At 31.2% G+C, this 25,713-nt stretch overlaps 2 protein-coding genes across 2 annotated transcripts in view; both read right to left on the reverse strand.

Annotated features, from left to right (window-relative positions):
* The window catches only part of LOC133189166 (zinc finger protein 260-like), a 149,540-nt gene that overhangs the window by 13,793 nt on the left and 110,034 nt on the right, over positions 1-25,713 (reverse strand). The gene's annotated exons all lie outside the window — the stretch shown is intronic.
* LOC133189366 (histidine decarboxylase-like) lies at positions 8,527-20,521 on the reverse strand. The gene is made up of 15 exons (XM_061324750.1): positions 20,494-20,521; positions 17,556-17,728; positions 16,323-16,436; positions 15,942-16,064; positions 14,560-14,694; positions 13,804-13,947; positions 13,579-13,645; positions 13,245-13,407; positions 12,701-12,771; positions 11,890-11,909; positions 11,597-11,695; positions 11,336-11,437; positions 10,724-10,900; positions 10,200-10,288; positions 8,527-9,241 (listed from the first exon to the last, which is right to left on the reverse strand). The coding sequence occupies exons 1-15, from the start codon at positions 20,519-20,521 to the stop codon at positions 8,614-8,616; spliced, it is 2,133 nt and encodes a 710-aa protein (XP_061180734.1). The 3' UTR covers positions 8,527-8,613.

A 25,713-nucleotide genomic window follows, 5' to 3' on the forward strand; every position in this document is an offset into this window, starting at 1 on the left:
TTATGGGAAAATTTTCTCTTGGGGAAAAATACCGAATATCGGTAGTACAACTGTACATATGACCTAGATTAATGTGTATCGAATCACAATTACAATGAGTACAAAAAAAGAACCTTGCTTGGATGTGGTAAGATGTTATTGTTCCCAATCAGTGACCAAATGTACATATATTTATGCATCCATTTCCTTGTGCAAAATAAGTACTTTTTGTTGCCTTTTCTTCCTGAACAAATTCTTAAACACTGAAAAATTCATTTCAAATTTCTGTGGAACTAATATGGCATTTATTTTCTCCACCAAACTTTTTTTGATTTTCTATATCTCAAATTTCGTTTGTTGGTTTTTAGAGTTATTTCCCTTTCAGTAATGAAATACACAAAGTGCATATGATGTGTATTAAACATCAGAATGTCCCCAGCTATTGATTTTCCTAGTCTGTTGTATACAATATTCATGAAATTTTTACTTTGCTGCCCTCTCCTTTCCCTCTCAAAACAATTTTTGCCAATGCTGACAGACATATGTACACTCTCAGCCTGTTTAATGCTTGTAGGTCAAAAAACTAAGTACCATTCCACCGAGAGTAATAAAAAAATTGCTTTCAGGTCAATGGAAATGGAACAGTCTAAATTTTTACAATTAATTCTTAAGTTCATCTAGAAAAATATGTTGCTTTTTTTTGTTTTTTTTAAGATTTAACTTCAGCAAACTTGTTATCATTTTTAAGAAATAATCAAATAAAAATACTATATATTGTCACAGCTCTGTAAGTTGATTTATAGTCAGAGTAAATTTTGAATTACCATTTACAAGGATAGTTCTACTTCCCCTTTGTTTATGACAGGACACAGACAAAAACTGTCAAAAAGCTGACAAAGTGAGTTTGGTCATGTTCTTTTTAAAGAAAACAAACGGCATCCAACACAGAAGGTTCATAAATTGGGGAAAAAAAAAACCACCTTATTTTACATATGCTGCTTAGACATAAGTTCAACTGGAAAAGCCAGTCAACTCATCATGACAAAACAAGTACAACAACAATTTCAAGGATTTTTTCCCTGACATCTTACCTGCACAGTATGCCATGAAAAACTGTCCTAATTTTGGATTGTCCTTCAGGAACTTGAGCCCCTGGGGTGAGCCACAGAAGCCTGTGTCCTTGGTCATCTGACTCGTTAATATCAAAGTCTCCACCCCCAGATCTAACAAAGACTTAACCTATAAAGTATAAAAGCACAGTACAATTCAGGAGTAACAGAGTATTTGTTATAAAGGAAGATTTCATATTAACAAACATAAATAATTATCCTCATTTTGTCGATTAATCCATATAAATAATTTTTTTTTTTTACCAATTTAATATTTTTATGAGTGATGAGCTCAGTTTACCATAATACATGTAACAAGTACTTGAAGATATTTAAAGCTTAGATATACCTTTCATCATCTTATATTGTGTTTACTTGTTTGCATCTTTGAAGTAAAGAGATGTCTTTCTTTCAGAGTAGACATTGTTAAAATTTCCATTTCACAGAAGTTTCATTTGACACAAACTTACCAAAGCTTCAAACTGCTGTTCCACAACTTCCCAGACAATCTTAGATTTATCTCCCTTACTGGGGGAACCCCCTTTTACTGTAATTACAAACAATGTTAAAATATTAATTTTTTTCTCATTGAATTCACAGGTTTTCCCCCATCAATTATTGAGGCAATTTTATTTACTCTTTTAGCAAATGTATGTGTCCCAAAATTTGATATTCTCAAAGAAATATGGTAGAAACATTTATCATATATACACTGTGCACATAGATATACATACCTTTTAGATCCACTCCATCTACCAGTGCAATCTTGTCCTGCAGGAACTTGGTACCTTTAGCTGACCCGCAATACTGGTAGTTATGGCTCGTAAGAACCAGGCTTTCAACATTGGATCCACCCAGCGTTTTACACTGAAAATAAACAGAAAACAACCAACTTTAAATGAATATTAAAAAGCCCTTTGCACATAGATTTTAATGTAGTTACATGTACAGTTACAATCAAAATCACAGTACTGATTGCCTCCCTTCTCAGAAAATTGTTCTATTAGCATCTAAGCTGCTATTTTAACATCTTTAGTTGAAGTATTTGGTTATATATTCTTAAGATTGATCTCAGACTACTAAATGAATTTCATCTTTGTCCCTTTCAAAACACATTTTCAGGGAGGTGTTTTGCAAATGTTAAACACTGCATCTGCAAAATGTAGATGTGGATATAAAAATTACCAATGCCTGGAACTGGGATTTGACAATGGACCACACAACCTGTCCTTGTTTCTTTTTTCCAGCTGCGACCCTCGGACTTTTCCTTACCCCGGGATCCATACTGACTGCATTCTATAAAACAGAACGGTGATGGTAGGTTATTTTTGTAATTCACAGATTTTTTTTCTATATTATATCAATTCCTAGATATCAATGTAAATTAATAAATTTGATAAAAAAGTTATTTGATATACACCTGACCTGACCATGCATTATAAGTTACAGTTGTGATCGTGTATGGGATGAAACCTGGTCTGTAATTAAATTTTCCCCGAGTCAGGAAAGCCTACTCTGGGATTTTAATTAACAAGGTATCATTTTGTACCCAATCACTACATGACTATGTAACAAATTTACCCCATTAATGACATTGACATATATTCGTGTATCTATGGTTTACAAAATTAATAGTTTTTTGTTGTTTTTTTCAATCTTGTCCGCAACAGAAAATCACCCCTGTTATATTATTTAGCCATTTTTGTTTACTAAAGAATGATAACTTGATTTGACAGTGTATTGGCCGAGTTTATTTGTTACAAAAGAAAGATAACTCCATACTGACTGTGAGTAAGTATTTCACTCCCCTTATGTAACAGATGACAACCAAGGGTGATCACAAACCAGAATTTCATTGAGATTTTATTCAGAGGTGGGGTAAACATATATCACTTCTATGGATACCTTATACTCTCCCCATGCATATACATTTTTAAACATATATCAGTATATATTTTTTTGCATGTATCTGTGCTTTGTAGATTATATGAAATACAGCAGTATGTGAATGGGCCTAATGCAGACATATAGCTGACCCATTTAAAGCTAGACCCTAATACTGAACTATTATACTGGGCTACATTTATTAACATACACCACAAATTAAACTTCGTTCTGAAAATCAATGACAAGAAAATTCTAAAGGTCAGATTTTTTAGATCAAATTCAACAAATTGATTATTTCACCTGTCTAAAATATGCAAATATAGTCTTATTTTCACAACCTCTTGTATACCATTTTACCCCTCCCCTCTTTTAGCATGTTTAGCAAAACTCCGAAGAGGTGGGTTAAAACTGTCTTGTAGGTCTATCAGTTTTTGTTTCAACAGTCTTTTATGGGTGTTAGCATGGATATATTGCGCTTGCACCCCCAAATTTGTACACATAACGCCATGAGGTCTAAATATTGGCTTCTCCTCGTCTTTCAGTGATGTCATATTTGCATATTCGATTAAAAATATGAATGGGACTTCAAACATCCAAAATGCAGACTTTTAAAATAACTTATTCAGAATCGAACTTTCAGTCGATTGGTTTCTGTGTTTATTTTCTTAAAGTCTAAAAATTACAATTCCTAAACCGGATGCGGTATGGTCAAATGCAATAATATACAAAATCCGACTTTCTTACATTTCCTTGCCGTGCATACAAAGAGTAAACCATCCATAGTTTGATTTGTATATTGTTTGAGAATTAAATATAGTTACCAATATTCCCCGATGCCGTTTCGCCCTCTCTAGACGAAATATTGAAAACTAGGCCGCCAAACTGAAATGCAAATGGCGGATCTATCTCCGCGTCCGTCCGTCTTTCACCTTCGCCTGATCAATAAAGAAATCACACGAGCGTTTTGTTAGCATATCAGATAGGGGTTTTTACAAGCGTTTTTAATACAAAGATTAATAGTGCCATCTATCGACAAAGCTGTATTCCCGCCTTTATTTTTTTAAAAACGTTTTAATTTTTGATAATTTATATTATATTATATTTTATTTCACTTAATTCACAGTTGGTACCTATGCCAAAAGCATTAAAGAAATTAGCCTTAATTACACTTGTAACGTCGATGAGACAGTTTTGGGCAAGTTCTACACCAGCCAGTTACAAAAGAGTTTTATGAAAGTATACTGACATCAAGAGTAATAAATGGGCGGATCCAGGCAAGATTTTTTTTTTTCCAGATGGGGGGGGGGGGGGGGGGGGGCAGGCACATCACCTGTACAAAATGTCAGACTAATATTTTTTTTGACAACGGCACAAATCAACTCTTTTTATATACAGATATATGATTTTTTTTTTAACGTGCTGATTTCAGCGATTTTTTTTTCATTTTTATTTTAATGAGTTTAACACATAATGCACAAAATGCACCATCCTGAAACTAAGCGCGTATGTTTTTATATAATCTTTAGAAACAGTTCATTTTTTATATAATTGCACATTTTAGATCAGAGTTTGGGTTCTATGCAAAATGTTGAAAAACAGTCATATAATTTTTGGACATTTTTTTATGATTTAATTGGTAAGAATGACACTTGTGCAATTCATGACGTCGATCCAAACACAAGAACCAGAAAGTAAATTATGTCATTCTCAACAGATATGCAGTCACCATGAGTCCAAGTAATATCAAATGTATTGTCAACACAGGCATTTTCAGGCCTGTAGGAAGCAATTTCACTTTGAGGGGGCACAACCATACATTTTCAGTTGAGGGGGCACTATCAGCTTCCAAAATTCCCCGACAAGCAAAAAAAAAAAAAGGTCATCAGACGTTATTATTGAGGGGGCACAAGCATATAGCAGCTATGTTTTCTATAGTATTCTATATATCGGCAAAATTATTGGGGGGGGGGGGGGGGCAAGGCCCCCCCGTGCCCCCCCCCCCCCCGGTTCATACGGCCATGATTTTATTTCCGTACGTATTTTGTTTTTATTCTCTAGTATAAGGAATTAAAACGCAAAGCATGTAACTCTGAATTATTACATGGAGTACCCCCTGCCCAGAATCGCACTCAATTACACTTTCAATTACACTTTCAGAGAAAATGCAGTGACCAGCAAACTGTTTGAATTTTCTTTCCAGCGATCAGAGTTTAATGATGCTGTTTACCGTGATAAAAAACTTAGGAAAAACTTGTCATATATGGTGTTGTAGATAAATTATCGTAGGAGAGAATGGTAATAAACAGATTGCCAGTGCATTTTCTCCGAAAGCGTGCAAATAACTGCGATTCTGGGAGAGCTGGGGGGGGGGGGGGTTACTCCATATATAGTTTGGAGTTAGATAACTTGTGCTATTATTATACTATAGGGAAAAATACTAAAGAAACAGGTACCTGTGATTGTCAACTTAAGCAGCAGTTTTGATTTTTCAGAAATTCAAAAGGTAAAAAAAAAAACCTTAGTGATATTCATATATTCATATTCAGAACACACGTACATGTACACGTATATATAAGCCAGTACTTTGGTCTATGAATTATATGCAGCTTTTTGTATTTAATCATATTTTACGTAATTATAAATACATGTATGCAAATTTTCTTATGTTCAAATTCATTTAATTTCAAGTAATCAATTTAATATGTTTCTGAGTGATCATTCTCTCAGCTTGAGTAGAAATCAAAAAAGTGATAAGTAGCAAAACCCGTTTTCAATTTCGATCTAGTTATTTACATCGACAATTTTTACTTTTGTACCCCATTGTCATGTCACCGGACACCAGACACTTTGAACCTCGCATGAAATTCAAAATATGAAAGTACACATGTACATGTATATTCAACTCACCAACCCCCACTTCCACCCTCAAGAAAAGAAAGTATTAAAATATGAAAACGATATCTCCTGGAAACTCTAGGATTTATACATTATTAATTGGGTCAACATTAAATCTAAATTAAGTGCTGTTAGAATATTTTGACGTAATAGGACATGTTACATGTATCATTATTATTATTATCATATATATATATATATATATATATATATATATATATATATATATATATATATATATATATAGCCGGAATTAATTGTTCACCAAAATGTATTTTTACAAGCATACATGTATTTTTGATTATCTAACCTTGCAGTATCATTTGACAAAATAAATACCTCCTCTTTATAAAGACAACTTATCAGAGTAAGAATGCCTTCATATAATCTTTCAAAATTTGAAGGTGGATGTCATTCTAAATATTGTAAAGGAACGAAGATTCTGTGAATTTTGTAAAAACAAGCACAGAAGACGGATTTCATTTTGTATTGATTTGTTCTCCATACAAACACTTGAGCGTTAAATATTAATATATATCTCTAATTTATTACTGGGTAAAAACTCCCTCATTTAAATTTGTACAACTATGAAATGTCCAAATCTTTTGTAAAGCTTTGTAATTTTGGATTTTTTTTTTTTTTTTTTTTTTTTTTTTTTTTTTTTTTTTGCATTTGGCTTTTAAGTTTAGAAACGAAAAAATGTTGTCTTTGTATGTCCTTACTGTCTTATCTATTTGTAATGTTTGTGTTAATTTACCTTGTATATGTAAAAAGCGTCTTACTACAAACAAAACCCTGATAGTTAAAATGGATTGAACCGTGGTTACAAAATACGTGGAATACAATCATTAGAATTTTATTTATTGTAACCTTAATATATCTTGCGTATTTCCAGATATTTTCTTAATCCTCTGGGATATTTTTTTTAATGCCGCACATCTTTACTGTATAAGATAAAGCAACGTCTGGACCCACGGATTTTCTCTCCTTTACATTATATTCCAGTTGAATGTTGTGTAACGTGATCGAGAAAAAACCCATGGGCACTCGGCACACCTAGGCCGAAGGTGACGGAATCGGCCGAGGTTTGCCGAATGAACCCATGGGTTCCGACGAGGAATATAAAGCGACTTCCTCCCCTCCTGAAATGCGTAAATGTCTCTTTAATAGCCACTAGATCCATCCCACCCTATTGATGTACGACCAAGTATCAGCTTAAGATGAGGACATCCAGCGCCTTTCTCTCTTACAAGTTAATGTTTATGCTATTGAAATCACAGATTGACTACATGTATTGTTTCTTTTTCAAAAGCATTGAAAATTCTCGATCCGCCCCAACTGAATCCATCTGAAAATAACAGAGGTGCAAATACTTGATATACAAGGCGTACAATGGTCTGTAAAAATTATACAGATTTTCCTTTTGAGTCAAAAATTATATGCCACCTATCTTTCTCTCTCTCTCTCTAAAAAAAAATTTGCTTTGCTTTGGTTTATGGAAACCGAATGCACCGTCCGGACCATATTTTCGAACCCCTTTTTTCTGTATCATATATCCCTATACAACACAGACCATGTAAGGTTAAAAAAAACTAGATAAACGTCTAATTTAATAAAAAGGTACTCAAACTTTTTTTAAGGACAGGTCCACCCTGTATGACAAATTGACCAAAAAACTAATGAAAGTGATTTTTTAAAAATCTTAATTGGTATTGCCAGAAAAGGAAACTTCATTTAATTTCCCCAAATTCTGTTGTAAATTGAATTTTCTTATCGGAGTTTTTAAATATTAATATAGGCCTCTATCTTCTTTTTTATAACCTAGAATATGCTTTGACTCTTCTCAATTTGAATTTCACATTCAGCTTGAAATGAGTACGTGTGTAGTGAAATATGATTACAAAGTGTTTCAAGCATTGTATTGTTTCCATACAATTGTTCCTCTACAAGGATCTCTCAGAAAAGTTTTTTTGCTTCCTTTATAGTCCTGATGCAGACAATTCAGCTAATATGTACAGGCCAAACGTAAACTACATGTAATTGCAACAGACATTATTTTGTGTAAAATGAAAATTTAAAAGAAAAGAAATTCTTTGAATATTACTGATTTGGACTCCTTCCCCAGTTTAAATAATTAAACAAAAAACAAAACCAAGACTGGTATTATTATTTATTCGTATGCACTTTATTCCATATATGTAAAAGACTTGTGAAAAATATATATTTGCGAGCAAGCAAGGTGAAATTGTGTTCACTGAATTCATTTAATATCACTTGCGTATTTGTCAGAAGATAGGGTGATAAATTTTATACATACATGCATATTTAAACACAAAGCAAATAGTATGGAGTACGTCAATACAGCTCATTTTGAATAAATGATTCAATATGCCTATGTATTAATAAGATACGTAAAAATACATATACATGTATGTACATATATGTACAAAAAGATATCAAAATACATGTAGTCAAAGACCAACAGATATGCGTCAAATCAAGTTATTTAAACTTTATACAAAAGCGTAATTTAATTTAATATATCATGAAAAATAATATTTACATATGTCCTGTAGCAAATTCTAGTAAAAACGCAGACAGTTCAATACTTATACAGACTACACAAATTCCAAATAATGAAATATTATCTCCCTTATACTGTACATTATATCTATATAGGCAACAAAAAGTGAATGGAAAATGAATTATACAGGTCAAACTTTCTGTCCTCGAAAAAATAAATTTATGACATGCTAGCACGGCTTCCACAATGAGGACAGATATTGCGCATGCTCAAAACGCTCATATCCGGTATCTGAAGCCGTATGTTGGGATTCTTACGTTGCAATATTGTCAACTTTTTATTTGGTTCTGAACTTATTCCGTTTCGATTATTTTCGGTCTGCGTTCCCTCTTCGTTGTAGAAAACGTCATCGTTAGATTCTATTGGACAGAATTTATGCTTTGCTTCCATGATTTGTTGACTTTGTCCATGCTCCTCTTCCGACTCAAATACGTCATCCATCTGAGTTCCATTCATGCGCATTTCTGAGAATGAAGGATTGTTGATTATTTCATCAAGTTTAGAATCGAGCGACCCCTGGTGTTTATAAGAGTTGCTTAGGAAATACTCAGTCATGGTTGTCTGGTCTAGACTTTGCTGTTTTGATTGGTCCCTGAGTTTGCGTCTCCTTGGTGACAGAGGGATAAGGTGTTCAGCGTTGTCGGCAGAAATTTGTTTGGCTACTTCCTCCATAGCCTCGTTGTCATCAAACAAAGCTGCGAAACTTCCGTTGATTAGTTTTGGGGACATAGGGACGTTACTTAAAAGCAGACTCATACCGTACTCTCGCTTTTTAATGGACGGAACTCTGCAAAATGAAAATATTCAAATTTATTCATACAGTCATATTCTTGATGATTTTGGAATGTCCATTTTAATTTGCATGCATTTAACACATCGAATAAGTTTTTATGTATCAAATGGATTACAAGATATACATGTAGATGTTAGAGAAACTAAAACAACACGACAGACCTATTACAGAGATGCACATGAAGTATAAATAAGCTCTGTCAAAATTCACGCTATACATTTTAATCTACATATAAATAGATAAAAATGTTTCGTTTGGAATGGACCTGGTCAATCTATTAATCATACATTTAAAAAAGAGGATTGCGAAAGAAGATTAAGGAATGTGAATATCACATGGTTTAAACAAAAGATAATATGTGTCAAATCCAAATATGCGTAAACTTCACTCATCATTTAGTGGAAAAAAATTGTACATTAATTTTAATTGCTTCTGAAATTTGAAACATTCTAGAAATTTTTCAATCAATATTTTGTGCAATTTCTAATTATTGTTGAATAAATTAGATGGAATATTACCTATATTTCTTTAGAATATTCACTATGAAGTTGATGATGAACGAATAAGATGTATTCTATCAAGAGCAGTCGAAAGCTTTGAAGGCGATAACAGGGTTTGTTTGGTAAGCTTACTACAACATCGACATGGAATTTCATATTCTTGTCTATCATGAAAAATGAAATATAAAATGAGAAAAAAAGAACAATGAAAACAAATAATAAATCAAAACAAAGTGAGCCGGGCTCCGGGGACATAAGACTTATAGATGAGCTCACTTTTGATCTCAGTCTCACTTTTCCACTATATATAGCTATATACAAGTATTCCTTTTCTAAACGAGAGAATGCGATCAAGTGAGCTTTATGCGAGTGTATGGCCTGGAGCCTGATTACGGGTAGCTAAAATCTTGCCATGTATTTATTATAAGATACACTCTAATTAGAAAACTTACCTGACAAACTGTTTCTCCTCCACTTCAGGACTGGATACCTCCTCATCGCTATAGGCTTCATCTTCCTCCGACTCTGTGTCTTGTAGTACCTGTAAATACCAAGAAAATTGGGAAAAAAGTTGTGCCTAATTTGTGTCTGTTTGTGGAGAGGGGGTAGGTTAAAAGGGGTTTTTGAAGAAAGGAATTTGATAACGAGGGCAAGGAAGAAAGGGGAGAAGGGAATGAGATAAAGAGAGGATTAAACTGATACTCCCCTGTCCAGCCCATTCATTCTATTTCAAATTTTGACATTTTGTATGACATTCAAAAAACCAATACTACTATCCTTACGAAGCCGAAAAAACCAATACATTTCTAAATAATTAGAAAAAGCTTTGAAAAGAATTCTTTTGTTGAGAAGTACACCCTTTTGTTCTGCATTTGCAGAGCGTTGTCAAAATTTTCATTATACTGGACATCAAAATAACATACTGAGTTATTTATGAATGTAGTGGGATCCAATCAAGCACATAATGGTTGGCTACCTTAGTGGTGGTGTCTGAAATTATTTTCCAATCCCGCTCAATATCTTGGTCTGTGGTGTATTGAGATGTCACCGTAAATCTGATGACATATTTTCCTTTCAAAGAGGCTGGAACCATGTGGACTTTTCCGGATTTATTCAGTCTTTTCAGCAAGGTTTCCGTCATTTCATTTTCACCCTTTTAAGTATCGGAAAAAGTGAATGTAAAACAGGAATACATTGAATTGGAAACATAATTCCTTAATAAATTTTTAATCTATGTTTAAAAATGAAGAACTGACAAATGTTCCATGAAATCAATTTTGACTTCTGATTAAATTTAAAAATCACCCTATAAATAATTTTCTCTACACTATAGAGGCATCGGTTTACAAAATGTACTGATTCTGCCCAGTGCACACAAAACTGATCTTAATTAAGAAAATTACTTATGAAGCATACTAAGTGAAAAATAATATCAATATTTTTGTAAACAATTTTTTTGTTTTGTCTTTGCTTGTTTGTTTGTTGTTGTTTTTTTTAATTTGTCTTTTTTGTTTTTTTGTTTTCCTGTTTTTTTTTATTGTTGTTTTTTGTTTTGTTTTTTATTTAAATTTAAATATTGTGGCCTTACCCATAATCGGAAAACAACCATTCCTAAAGTTCTAGCGGCTGGAATCTCAAATCTTTGATCTTTTCTGACAAGATTTTCAAATTTAGTAGCAAGTCTGACTCCCTAAATGAAAGCAAAAGGAAAAAAAAATAATACAGAAAAAAATATTTACAAACTAGAAAAGGGAAGATCTTAAAATGTGTACCTCAAGTAATTAATAAAACTTAATTAATCTTTTGGCTAATGTGGTTAATTATTCTTATTTCTGTATTTTCAACATACTTCTCTGATGTGCTTTTGAAGACCTTCTATCCCAAAGGAGCGGATCACAAACCATAGCTTTAGGGCTCGGAATCGCCTGCTTAGAGGAATCTGCCAGTGCTATAGATATGCATAGAAAAATGTCAGATTAAACTTACGCTTAATTTCTGTACACTTTGTTACATCTATATTTAAGGTTTTGATGCCAAGTAGAAATTTTCAGTTAGTATAATTATATTATTCAAATATTTCGTAAAACTATTTAAGAAACGAAGAAAAAAAAAAACCCAAATTTTTCATAAATTTTCTCTTACCATGTAGTCAATGGCAGCACCTTTAAATAGAAACAAAAACATCGATAACTGATTAGTCTGAATTTATTTGGTAAACATATGCTTTCATTTTTAAAGATTTTTTTTTTCAAAGATTAAAAAATAAAATATCAAAACAAAAGTAACAGTAAAAATATTCATTTAATACATTCGGACTGCACCTGTTTCTAACAAACAGATCTTAAAAGAACAACATGCTTACTTTGAAAACCTAATAGCTATTGAGAAATGTGTCCCTACAATTAAAAGAAAACCGATATCCAAAAACAGATTTTAATCTAACTATTAACGCGGATCGGATTTAGTGCGGACCTGTTCTCTGTTGACACTGATACCGAGGCTGAGTGCTGTGATAGAGCGACTGTAATGACAGAAACCATCCATCTCCACCAAAAGAAGCGTCTTGACGAGAGAGATTTATAAGCCAATCTATCAATCGACTGATCTGGATTGATATTTCTGTGCTCGAGAGCAAATAGGGAGCTGAACGTTCTGTTTTCGAAGGTACTTGAACGGTAAATCAAAAATAATTTTTAATCCTATTAACACTAATTTGATATCGGATATGCTTTCTGTTGTGAAAAGATAATTATATGAGCTTTTAAGATTTTACCGAGTGTTTCTTAAATTAGGTTTTCTGCCATTTTTATTCTATCAGAGTGCATCATGTCTATATATAAATACCAGATTTCTTGTTCGTGTCGTGCATTGCAGTTCCAAGGTTACTGGTTACGCTAAAAATAATGGTTACGCTGTAAATAGGGTCTGAAACAGTGTAATATTCTAGAAATACCTGAATTCTCGTGTTTTAAGTATAAGGGGTCCACGTTGAATGTTCTGTGTAGAGCCCTACAGTCTTTAACCCTGTGAATGAATTATTCACATTGATAAGTGTAGAATACTTGGAAGAAACTTGAAAAAATACTACAATATACATAAATTCACAGTGTTATTGAGTTAATTCCCTTAGTAGGGCCAACTAAAGATTAATTGTAAGAAGCCCACATTTATGCACTTTCGGATACTGAATATCGAGTAATAGTGTATATAAAAGATATATTTAAAATTGCTGTATAAATATATACATATAAACCTGGCATAAGCAGAGAGCAAATTACATATAAATGATTGCAAACAGAAAATTTTTAATGATACAGAACATATGCTTATATCTTTTTTTTACAAATGCATCTTTAGAAAAGAGTATCCTTTAAATATCGAACAATGAATGTCTAGGATTTATTCACCAACCAAAAGGATAAAAAAAAGTCATATCCCTTTAAGAAATACTATCTTAATTCTACAATAACCTTCTTTGTTTGAACCAAATATCATACCACATGGCAGAACAATCAAAATGAACCATCATCCATTTGGACGGATTAAAGGCAAATGAGCTTGCGAGTTCGATTCCTTCCATATATGACCGGTATTCCGGGCAAATAAAGGCTGTACCAGCATAAGCCGCATCAATGTGCATCCATAAACCCTCTTTTTCGCCTAAAGTTGCAAAATATTCTTCTATAATTGTGCTTTGCTGGACTTTTTCAATACAGGTTGATAAAATACTTTGAATTCTGTCCCCAACGTTACACAGGTTTTAGTTCTGATTGTAAAAGCAATAAATCTGCTATAGGCCTATCTAAAATTATATTGCAATGTATAACTTACAGATTTCTCCAAGTTCTTTAATATTATCAAATGCGCATGCTCCTGTGGTTCCAAGTGTAGCACACACCTGTTAAAAAATAATGTAATGCTAAAATGATCGTGTGATTTGTAATGGTTGAGAAGATGTACATGTAGAATATATTATAATATTATAATTTATAAATGACAATCAACTTTTCCGGCTGTGTTTATGAAATATAAAAATATGTCCCATGCATGGCTCACATAAAATGGAATGAGTCCATCTTCCTTGTCACGTGCTATGGCGTCTTGGAGGGTGTGGCCACGCAAACTCAATTCATCATCCGTTGAAAGGTAACGCATTTTCACCAAAGAAATAAGCCCCGCCTTTTCCACAGAGGAGTGCGCCTGCGTAAGAGTATTTGATATTCATGAATCGTAAAGCTGACACATGGTCGACAATTTGATATGATAAATATGACAGTTAAGCAGCCAATAAATATGTCATTTTCAACAGGAAAAGTATAATGTATAGAATAAGCACGTCAATTTAAATCTGTATAAGTATATATATTTTAAATAGGAAGAACGAATTAAAAAAAAAACCACAAAACAATCAACCTTTCTCAATAAGAATAATAATCAAATATCTTTTTTTTTTTATCATAGTGGAATTATTATGATTTAAAATACATTGTTAATGTATACATATGTAAACAAAACCTCTTTTTGTTTTTAAATTATAAAGTGTTCAGAATATCCTGATTATCAAATTGCTTACGAGGTATTTCATGCAATATACACGTTTGTTTTACCCCCTTTTCGAATTCAGACCTCTATAAATCCATCACTCAAGATGCATTAATTTCAGTATTTATTTGGTATTTCAACTAACAAGAAATAATGGATAGTGTAAAAGAAAAATAAACCAAACAGTGTGTTTAGTATGTATCACTACTAGAATATAAATATCACAAACAAAAGAATGAATCGAATTTCTATAATTTATCACTTATATACCTGATCAGAGCAATAGGCCACAAGTCTCGCGTTAATTTCGGCTTCGTCGATGTTTGGGTCTATTTTTCTGTAATTTTGAAATGCCTCTGTTCTCGCTGCTAACATCGTGATGAACGTACAGTCAGAAGCCGTCAACTAGAAAAAAAAGTTAACTGGTTTACAGATACTGTTATCTTCATGTTATAAATCATTACATTTAAGTCAAATTATGACCAATATTTACATAATCAAATATAACCTGAATTTAAACCTGCAATTGCGCTTTCTTTAGAAACATTTGAACTTGTTGGAGTAAACATGATTGAAGTTCGTTTGTTTGTATGTTGTTTAACGTCCCTCTCGCGAATTTTTCACTCATATGACTAGACGTCAACACTTGCCGCTGGAGGACAGCAAATCTAGACATATACTCAGCATTCAAAGCCAAGGAGCAGTGAGAGATTTTTTGCTTGCCAGCACCTACTGCAACACAGGACCTCGGTTTATACGTACGGTCTCATCCGAGGGACCGGATTGAAGTTTGTGATTGGCTTTTCATGTGTCATCCCAGGTAAGATGCTTGTTTGTCATTTACATATAAACAATTTAACATGTCATATATCTGTACTGTATCCAAGCATGTATTCAGAATTTTCTGTGTACAGGTTCAAGTTTCAAAGTCCAGCCTTATCAAAGTTTAACAGGTTTTCTTATATGAATTCAACAGTTTATGCATTCTTATACTATCCTTGAAATAGTTTGAGTCCTTATGCTAGGATGTGAGTTCTTGATTTTTCGAACAAGTTTAAAGCAGTAAGCATTCCAACAAGATAAGCTAATATATAGTGGAGAAATCAGCTATACTTTATGTGGCAACTTCAACATTATTGTATATATATTAAATATACGAAATGTAATGTGAAGATATCTAACACTGATAATTTTCATACGTTCATTTAGACTAAAAATTATGAGCAGAACCAACAAGGACCTCTGAAAACAGGTGGGATCAGGTTCCATAAAGTAGTAAGCATCCCCTGCCGACCGGTCACACCCACCGTGTGGTTCTTGTCATGATCGATAAACGGAAATTAAATCCTCAAATTCAGTGTCAAAACCACGGACAGATTGTATTTGCAAAGAAGGTAACTGAATAAACCCTCTTCCTATTTTAATAGCTTTAGTTTCTATGTGTGTCTTTTTATATCTATATGACCCCATTTCCTGTTGTAATACCTTCAACCAATTTATGTTTATCTTTTCTTTTTATTCATGAACCATTACTCTTCTTGTAAAACGTATGACATACTTATATTGTGTATATCTAGAGTACACTTGAACGACCCCGCCCCCTCTTGTAAAAGCTTCGACATACCTGTACTATGTATATGACTTGACTATACCTGAATGACACCGCCACCTCTGCTCTGTTTGTTGCTGTGAAGGAACTCGCTTGGTAACCCAATCATTTTGCCCAGCCAGTCCATTACAATAGTCTCCAGCTCTGTACAAGCCGGACTAGAAGCCTATAAGTCAGACAGTAATTATCTCAGGGGCCACATAAAGGTGATATTTTACAATAAAATAAATAGTACGAAAGTGATTATTTGTAATGAATTGCAAATATGTATTGAGATTTATTCTCTGTGATTTTGAAAAAAAGACACAAAAATTAAGATTTCTTGTGAAGAGAGAGAAAAAAACGTAAAATTGATAATGAAAACTAGTTTTAATTAACAGAATTAATAAACACATTGAATCTAAAGTATACTGAGGTTACGTACCCATGTAAATCCAAGACAACCAATGGCGTCTGCTAACATGTCTCCTAGTAAGGAAGGGAAGGAGTTCAGGGCAGGAAAGTAAGCATGCATGTAGGGGCTCTGCCAGTGTGTCACCTGTAAATCCAAAATACAAATTAGTAACGTATTCCTATTATACGTATATACGATATATATACATACATTATACGTATTTAACGTAAATATAACGTATATATGTTTGTGTTCTTTTGTTTTTTTGCTTTTTGTTTTGATTCACAGATAAATTTTTCTTTTTATTATAGAATTGGTGTACCAGCTATAGGAAACATTGTTCCATATTATACTTATAGATAATGATATGTACATGATGCATTTTAACTGCTGTGGGATGACAATTAAATGCTTATCTTTAAATGGAAATGTTATTAGTGATCATATTTGTTTTGATTATACATGCAGCTTCATCTTTTATATTCTTTTTACCTATAATAATATGGAATATAAATGAGAAAAAAGAATAATATCATAAATCATGATATTATACAAATATTATCCTTTTAATATTATTTTTCTATGTATACGATAAAAAATCCAAATTATTTTGTATGAACTCTAAACAGCTATTATTGTGTAAAGGGAAGGCTATCATTTTTTTTAACTTTGTGTCTCCTATCTTTGAAATATATTCAATAAGATATTCTTAAGACAAGAAAAATTAAAGATTAATAAATATGAATTAAATTTCGTAGGATGGAAAAAGTAATGAATAAAATGTTCAGAATTTTGTAATCATTATGTTAACTCTTAAGGCATATATACTAGTACTTGAACTAATTGTTTAATTTCAGTTTAGTTAATAAAACGAGTTGTTTTAATACTGCATATTTTTCATGAATGACTCCTACATGTATTATAGACTTTGATTCTTGATTAAAAAATACTTATTTTCGCGTACACTGACGTGATTAGAAGAGATGCTTCTGAACAAATCAAAAGCAAAATAAAAACCACTTGAACACAATAGAAAAACAGTAGAAAAAAAATGCAGAACACCCCCCCCCCCCTAAAAAAGTAAGGACAAAAAGTCACGAGGGAATATGAACATAAGAAAATATTTTGAGGAATGGATTTATGAATTAAGTGTGCTTAGTGACAAAAATATCTCTCAATGTCTTTTTGAATAGGAATGAAGTATGAAAGAGGAAAATGTCTTTTATGAAACAGATCAATAATTAATTTACGCAGGAATCTTACGCCAGGCATTATGACGCGCTCGATGTCTCTGAAAATATCCTCCCATTTTTCTCCCTCCTCGGGAGCAGCTTCCGGCACGAGTGTGCGCATATAACCTGGAGATACATCCGGGAACACCCTCCTAGACCGAATCGTTTTAAGATATTCAGCAATGAAATCAACCATTTCTTTTCCTAAAATACAATTCATTAATATACGAACATTAGTTAACTTTGAATTTGATTATATCATTAACCATTATCAATCAAAAGACAATCTTGGATGGATATGCATTTACGGTGTACATTTGTCTATGCACACATAGAAGAATACTATATTATTAAAGAATTTTTGACTCCTTGTCCTTGTCTCTTGAGAGTTCTTTTTTTTTTCTTGTTCTTGGATGCTCCTCATCAATATTTATGTAAATTAATACTTAAGTCATATCCCACGTACCTTAAAACGTATCTTACCTATACATGTAGATATTTTTTCAAGATATTCTTAATTTAAAATCATGGTTTCATCAGTTCTTCGACAAAAATTACCAGAAATTTTGACAGATATCAAAAGATTAAAATCCTTATGTTACTCGTTGAAATATGTATAAAATTTACAAAACATAGCGTTTTAGCTTGTATTTCCTCAAAAGTTGTTTTAGAATATGTGTGGAACATCATTAGACATTATAAAAGTCGCACAGTGGTCCGACAACGATTTGAACTTTGAATTATACAGGAAATAAGAATATAAAGTCCAAAAATACGTTGCGTATGTCCTTAACATATCAAAGACATTGTAACTAAGAATCTTGAATGATGAATGTCTTCTTGTTTGGACAGTTTGTATGCTTTGTGAAATTCCTTACTAGCAAAGCAAATGATAGTGAAACACCAGGTACGTCGAAAAAGGAGGGAAAATAAACAACAATCGGATCGGATCCTGCAAGAGTCCCCATTACTGAGGCTATTATCGGAACCAAGTATTGACAGGGTTGTTCTGAAAATAGATGATCCGCTTCAGTAGGTCAATTTAATTCTCCAATTAATGATCCTATCAACGATCTTATCGAAAGTTCATCTGACAGTGAAAAATGGCAATACCACTTGAACTAATCAGGCTGGTCTTTTATTTTTTAATTTTTTTTTTTACATTTCTATATTAATTGTCCTAAAACTCCATTAACAAAGATAAAATGGATTATTGTAACAAGAGAAAAATATTTAGAAAATTAATACCATGCTATGAGTTTTGAGAATGTGTGTCTGTAAATTATGTTTATGTTTTTTTGTGCATAAGATGAATAACCAAAGTTACAAGAAGGTTAGGAGAAGATCCCAAAACCCAAATGTTCAAATTGGCTTTTGAAAAAGATTTGCAATAATACTAAAATGTGTAAATAAAATACCCCAAAACCAGTATAAAAGCATGTTTTGGAACGCAAGTATTGCCATTTGTTTCTCTTGCATTTATTGTATATGTAAATATGTGCCTTTAAATACAATTCGTCCAGAAAACAAATACTAGTTGTAAAAGCTTCAAGAATTCTCTGGAAAAATAGAAAAAAAAAACAAAGATTGTATGAAAGAATTAATTCGTTTGTTTCCTTTATTTAAATACAATGTATATATCTCTTGTCTTTAATCTTTTTTATTATTATTTAAATTTATTTTATCATTTAAATATTATAGACGAACACAACAGTTTACAGTTTTGTAAGATTTACATAAGGTTACAACGTGTGTGCATTTCTTTTTTTTCCTATGCTGTGTAGATCTTAAAGATCAATATTTGTTCATGAATGAATCAATGGCACAGCAGAAATAAAGGAAATTAAATCTTTATTACCAATATCCGTCCTGTAACTGTTTTACGACAATAGAAAATGTTTTACGACATCGGCGTCAATTGATTCCTCTCAACAGGATTCCCATAGACTTTTCTATTGAGGTATAGCAGATTCAATGTTCTGTGAATCATTATTTCATTTTGGATTTTTATCTTTCTAATTAATGCACAGTTACCTGAGTTTATATAATGTTCTTTTCTATCCAGCTACTTAGCAAATGTTTCATTTAGTGATTTGATAAAGGAAAAGATATTCTACGACAGACGAAATTATTGCCTTACTATTCACATAGAGTGCATTGCAGGTAGTTCAGTAGAATTGTAATGTGTAATTTTGTGAATGAAATATTACCTTTTTATGCAGGGTCTTTATTCGGCTTGAGTAGCAAAATCGATTTTTTTTTCATTTTTTTGAAAATGCCTTAAAAAAATAAAGGTTTCCTTTTTAATCATATCAAGCGAGATTATACTGAAAATCCAACTGGCAGAGTTATAAACGAGCCTTTTGCGGTATTAGAAGTTCCAAAACAAATTAAAATGAACGTGAAAAGAATAAAACATTTCGTTATCATATTCATACCAATACATCCAGTGTAATAATACACTCCAACATATTGAGTGTAACAATACTGTATTACATAGAAATAAAAATAGAACTTTGTAAATGATTTTACGTTAGCGCATATTATTTTGTACGACACTCGAAAAATTAAAAATGGGGAAAACTTGCCATTAATATTTATAAAGAAAAGATATTTTCAAAAGTGTTATAAGATGTTTAAGCAAAATATAAAAACTAAAAATACATTGTCGATACTCAATAGTAATGTAAAATGGCTGTGGATTAGAAATATTCTAAGGTACAAAACGTTCTGACACTGACAAAGAATCATTCCATTTAATTAAAAAAAAACCTGATAGTATACCGGTATAGTATATATATAATATTCACACCAACTTCGCAGGTTCTTGTAAATTTGTGTTGTGTGAACGTTCCTTGCATATTTAGTCTGAAAATACCCACATCTTCTGGATATGGTCCTAGGTAAATTACGCAACAAGTAGATACAATACAATGTCAGACGAGACAAAGATAATGGATCTTTCTTACCTCTAAGTCTATATTCTTCAAAGTCCATTTCCTCTGATAAATCTCACACAAAATAATGCACTCTGCAGAGAAAATACGAAGCACTTATATAGGAAGAGGCTTAATATAGGCTATGTCTGCTGCTCAATCCCATTCACTTTTTGTGAATAAAATTATGCATTAATTAAAAAAAAAAGATCCCAATTGTAATTCGGTTTTGACAAACTAAAAATTTTTATAACATAACACATCATTGAACAAAATTATGACATTTTCAAAATTTTAAAGTAAATGAATTGAAAGAAAATGTATAATGAGAGGTTATCCTTCAAAAAAATGATGTGTTTGATAGAATTGTTTTGTTAGACGCCCCCATGATAAAAGATCAATTCTCTTCTGTGTTCTGGGTAAAAAATCTGATACATTATTGTTAAAATCACGAACCCTAGAGATAAGGTTATAAAACTGATACTTGTTTGAGTAGCATAATCGACCTATCGGAGAGTGCTGGACCGAGAAATATCCATTGTGCTAGACCAACCCTTATCCTTTCCTATTGATAATTTGTTTGTTTGTTTACTTGTAATCGAACAAAATCTGTGCAAATTTAAAATCGATATTTGGAATAGATTTTAAAATTTGAATTTAGATAAAACCTCTCTAGGAATTTTGTTAAACCTTATACTTTTTTCAATTGCAATATTAATGACCGTGTTAGATTATATATTGTATTTCATACATATAAAAAACTGAAAAAGAACCACGTAGTGCTATGTTAAAAGTCCGTTCTTTTCTGAAAATAAAATACTGTCTTAATTTTTGAATGCAGAAATTTCTTAGTCTGTTAAAAAGTTAATTAGAGATAACAATTAGATTATGACATTTACTCAATGTACACTGTAGTTAATTATTGTATTTCATAACAATTTTGCAATATTTATAAAGGCATCAAAGGTCTATGCACTTGCTGGCATTCTACCATTCCCGTCAATACTTCCAGAAATAGAGAGGAATTTTTACATTCTTTCAATTCTTACCTAATGCAAACCTAATAAACATCTTCTTATGCAAGGCTGTTGTCAGACAAAATAAGTTAAACAATATTATTCAAGTTAATCAATTAATTATTTACGTGCTTGGGAATCTAAATTGACTGCATTTTATATTTGCTGAAATTAGTAAATTCAAGAAAAGAACAAATACGTTATGAATGTAATATATCATGAAATCGAGAAAAAAAATCATATATTAATTTTTGAAGAAATTTTACAAATTAAAAAAAAAACTTTTGCGTAAAAAGGAATTATTTTAATTGAATGAAAAACTATTGTCAAATTACTATATGATTACTTAAATGACAATCTCCAGTATGTATTTAATGATAAGAACTTTACCGCCATTTTTAAATTATTAACATAATTCTGTATAATGCAAAAGAATTCAATTAATTTAATCTTAAATTTATTTATTTATTTATTTATTTTTTGTTGTAAACTTTCAATTCTGCATTCCACAATGTGTTTTGTTAAAGTATAAACGATTTTCAATGATGTACATATATTGATGTGCCTACAATTACAAGTAACAATGTACATTTTTATTTGATTAACATACATGAATTGTACTTTGTTATAAATATATGATAAGAGTTTTAATTCCAAGCTGTGTTTTTTGTAAAAAAAAGATTTTCTAATATTGCATTTTCTGCTTTAAAATACTTTCACTTTTTTCTGTTAAAAACAAATTAGTAATCATGTTGCCGAGTCGAAATTAATTTTAAAGATTGTTTTTGTTACGTTAAAATTATTCTAAAATTATTTTCTTTTTACTTAAATAACGTGAAATCTAGAATTACGTTTTTTATACAAAAATAATATTATCCTCCTCTCAGGTAAATCTTTAAGTTTTTTTTTTTTTTAAATTAGTCACAGTACCTTTCTAAGTCCAATATCAGTTGTCTGTGTCCTGAAATATTTCAAATGCTTTGAAGAAAATAGGCTCAGACAGTTAGTTTTATACTGTTCTAACTTAGTTCTTCTCTGAAAACTAGATTAAACTGATTCGTCACATATGACAATTAGTTCCCTCAAAGTTGACCTATTTTCCTGGATTTATTTGAAGGAAGAAAACTGAAGTTGTATTAACTACGTTGTACATCATTTTAGTTGTTACTTAAAAAAAAGGAAATCTCAAAAGGTCAAAATTGGTCTACTTTGACGGAAATTTCATTTTATGCACTACGTCTGTCTTTTAATGTTGAATAATACCGATTTTATGATTAATTAATTGGGTGTCAAAGGGACTTCATTACATTGAGTTTGGTTTTCGGTTTTTCGTTAAACATGTTTGATAAATCAAACTTTGACATGTGGAAATTCTTTTTTTAAAATTATTTGATCTGCCTTTACAAACATTAATAAATATCTTAAAAAATATTTCTCCTATAAATCAAAATTTTCTTCTTTGACTTACAACAACCCTATTTTATGAAAACCATTCTTTGACACTTTTAAAGGATGTTTTCAAATTTAACAGGGATCAGTTTTCGCACAAGGCCACGTTTATGATAAATTCATACCCACATCAAATTCATCTAAAATTTATTAACTTATTTTTAATGCAAGAGATAATTGACTAAAAGAAAAAAAGATTTCTGTTTGATCCAATTGCAATTACAAAATCTTGAAATTCAAATGAATGATTAAAAAACTGATTTATCCTGCAAAAAACTTCCTGTGTTTTTTTAAGATTTGAAATCATTATACATCAATATGTCAACAATAATTTAAACCCAAAAATATCATAAATAATTTTTTTAGATTCAAAATATATTTGCTCTCAAAAAGCAGATAAGATATACTTTAACTCCATAAAAGAATATTTGTTTGAGAAACACTGACTTATGACTAACTATTTTTCGAAATATATTTAATCAATTTATTATTTCATGGTAATGACCAAACATAGAAAAAGGAATTGAAACAATTTGACAAATCGCTTTTGAATGTTATTTTCGACTTTCTGTCGATTAAAAAATTCTTCAGGTATTGGACATTATTGACGAGCTGTAAGAACATATCTGATCTAACTAAGAGGTTAATAATTTATCTTGAATGATTTTATAGAAAAAGAAATTTCCCAAGTGCATTTATGCTAAACTAGTATGTTTTTCTTTACCTGTACTATTTTAAGATGGATAAAATTTAGAAGTATATTTTTGAAGAGTTAAAATGAGTTTATTTGATCTTACTGTCTAGTTCTTTGACCTTCAAGGTTTTAATTGATTTAAATTGTTTGATTAAATGAAAGATGTTATTTTGGATATAATAATTTAAACAAGAAGATTTATTGAACCTAACTTATATTCATTAAGTGTATCTCCTTAGAGAATTAAAAACAAGGTGACAAATAAATATAAAATTATTACCTTCAAGGATGAAAAAATCTGTTTTCCACAGTTTGACGTGTTGAGAGTGAATTGCTCCCTCAAGGTCTACAGGATGCTTAAGTAAAGATGCCAGGATCAATATTCTATGTTATCTGAATATTTAAATAAAGAATCTAAAGCCTCGTCACTTAAAGAAACACCAAGAAAACAAAACAATTTTGACAAGATTCCTATACACGCAGACAAATCACGCGAGATTTGCATCCGAAATCATTCAAAATACCCGTAGTGATTTTGTGCACCGGAAGTTGAGAAACTTTAACCTCTCAGATAAAAGGATATGTGTTGGGGCAATTGGTGGGATAAAGAGTGGTATTTATGAATGGGCGTAGTAATTCATTGAAGTTTTCGTGAGATGCAGTGTCATACCCGTTTAGCACTTGTAAAATTAACTATCCCACCAACGAAATCACACTCATTGTCTCATGTTCGCACTTATCAACCTAACTAACAACAACATACTATCTCTCTCCCACTTTATTTGAATCAAGTATAGTCGTCCTCATACCTACCGGACATTCATTCTTCTTTTTTTTTTTTTAAATTAAAATACTTTGAAAACGGTTGTACATTGGTAGGTTGAATGTGACATTTGTGGTAGTAATTTTGCAAGGATTTGTATGGCAAGAGGAATAATGAAAAATGTTTCAATCACCAGTGTAAGTACCCTAACAAAAAATACCATAGTTAATTATAGTTTACTAAAGTTTCAAAGTTTTTAAGTATAGTAAATCAAAGTGTTTTTACTATGGATTTCAGATTGTTATATTTTTTGTTCTTTAATACATATATGCACATTTTTCATATTAAACGGAAATATTTACATTTGCAAATGTTTTCCCTTATATAACACTATTTGAACGAGGCGTTTTTACACCTGTGTAAAACACGTTCGTCATGTGACCATAAATTGATTGTTTAGTCATAAACGATCTACGTAATTTCATAGTGACGTCATAAGTGATCGACGTGTTCAACACATTAAAGTTATACCGTTGAGTTTTGAAAAAAATAAATCATTTATGGGTTTAAAACTTTAGTACCTTACTATCTGTTATAAATCAGTCACAAATGTAAATATAAGTAATAAGGTATCATTTTAAAAGTTTTATCGGGATGTAAATACGGGTTGGCATGTGATCAAATCTACCATAAAGCCCTTCGGGCTTTATGGGATTTGATCACATGACCAACCCGTATTTACATCCCGATAAAACTTTTAAAATGATACCTTATTTCTTAAGTATTAGTTGTATATTCACATATTATTGCAAAATTTTACATAACTGTTATCGAATTTAAGAGACTCTAAGCTTTGAAATCTCAAAAAAGTTCCCGAATAAAGTTTCATAGTAAATCAAAGTGTCAATGTTTTCACTATAGTTAACTATAGTAAACTATAGTTAACTATAGTAAATTTTTGTTAGTTTATGTATGCCGTAGAAACTGAAATATTTATAAATATACATGCATATAGAAATGTTTATAGATTGCTATGGAAGAGTATAGGATATAGTCAATAAGGCATTGAAGAAAAGGATTTTTTTAAATAAAGAAAAATTTCAAAGAACAAGATGTTCTGAAATCTATGATAAATAAATTACAAGAAAAAAATCTATTCATTAATATACTATTGTAAAGACTATTCCGTCTATTTCTGATTTCATAAATTCATTTATTATTATTATTATTATTTTTTATTTTTTTATTTTATTTTTTTTTTTTTGATTTTCTTAATTTTTATATAATTTTGTGTAGAGAAGTATCTTAAGTCTTATCTGAAATAGATACGT

This window comes from Saccostrea echinata, unplaced genomic scaffold (genome assembly GCF_033153115.1).
Source record: "Saccostrea echinata isolate AGI-Se365-2 ecotype Australia unplaced genomic scaffold, CSIRO_AGI_Sech_v1 ptg000017l, whole genome shotgun sequence".
In the NCBI taxonomy this organism is placed as follows: Eukaryota; Metazoa; Mollusca; class Bivalvia; order Ostreida; family Ostreidae; genus Saccostrea; species Saccostrea echinata.

What these genes read in the sequence shown, in the direction of transcription:
- LOC133189366 (XM_061324750.1), bottom strand. Translation starts at nt 20,521, where the DNA reads ATGGACTTTGAAGAATATAGACTTAGAG. An exon ending in TGGCCTATTGCTCTGATCAG is followed by an intron (nt 13,948 to 14,559) that starts GTATATAAGTGA and finishes ACTCTTACGCAG; the next exon opens with GCGCACTCCTCTGTGGAAAA. An exon ending in TGGTTGTTTTCCGATTATGG is followed by an intron (nt 10,901 to 11,335) that starts GTAAGGCCACAA and finishes GATACTTAAAAG; the next exon opens with GGTGAAAATGAAATGACGGA.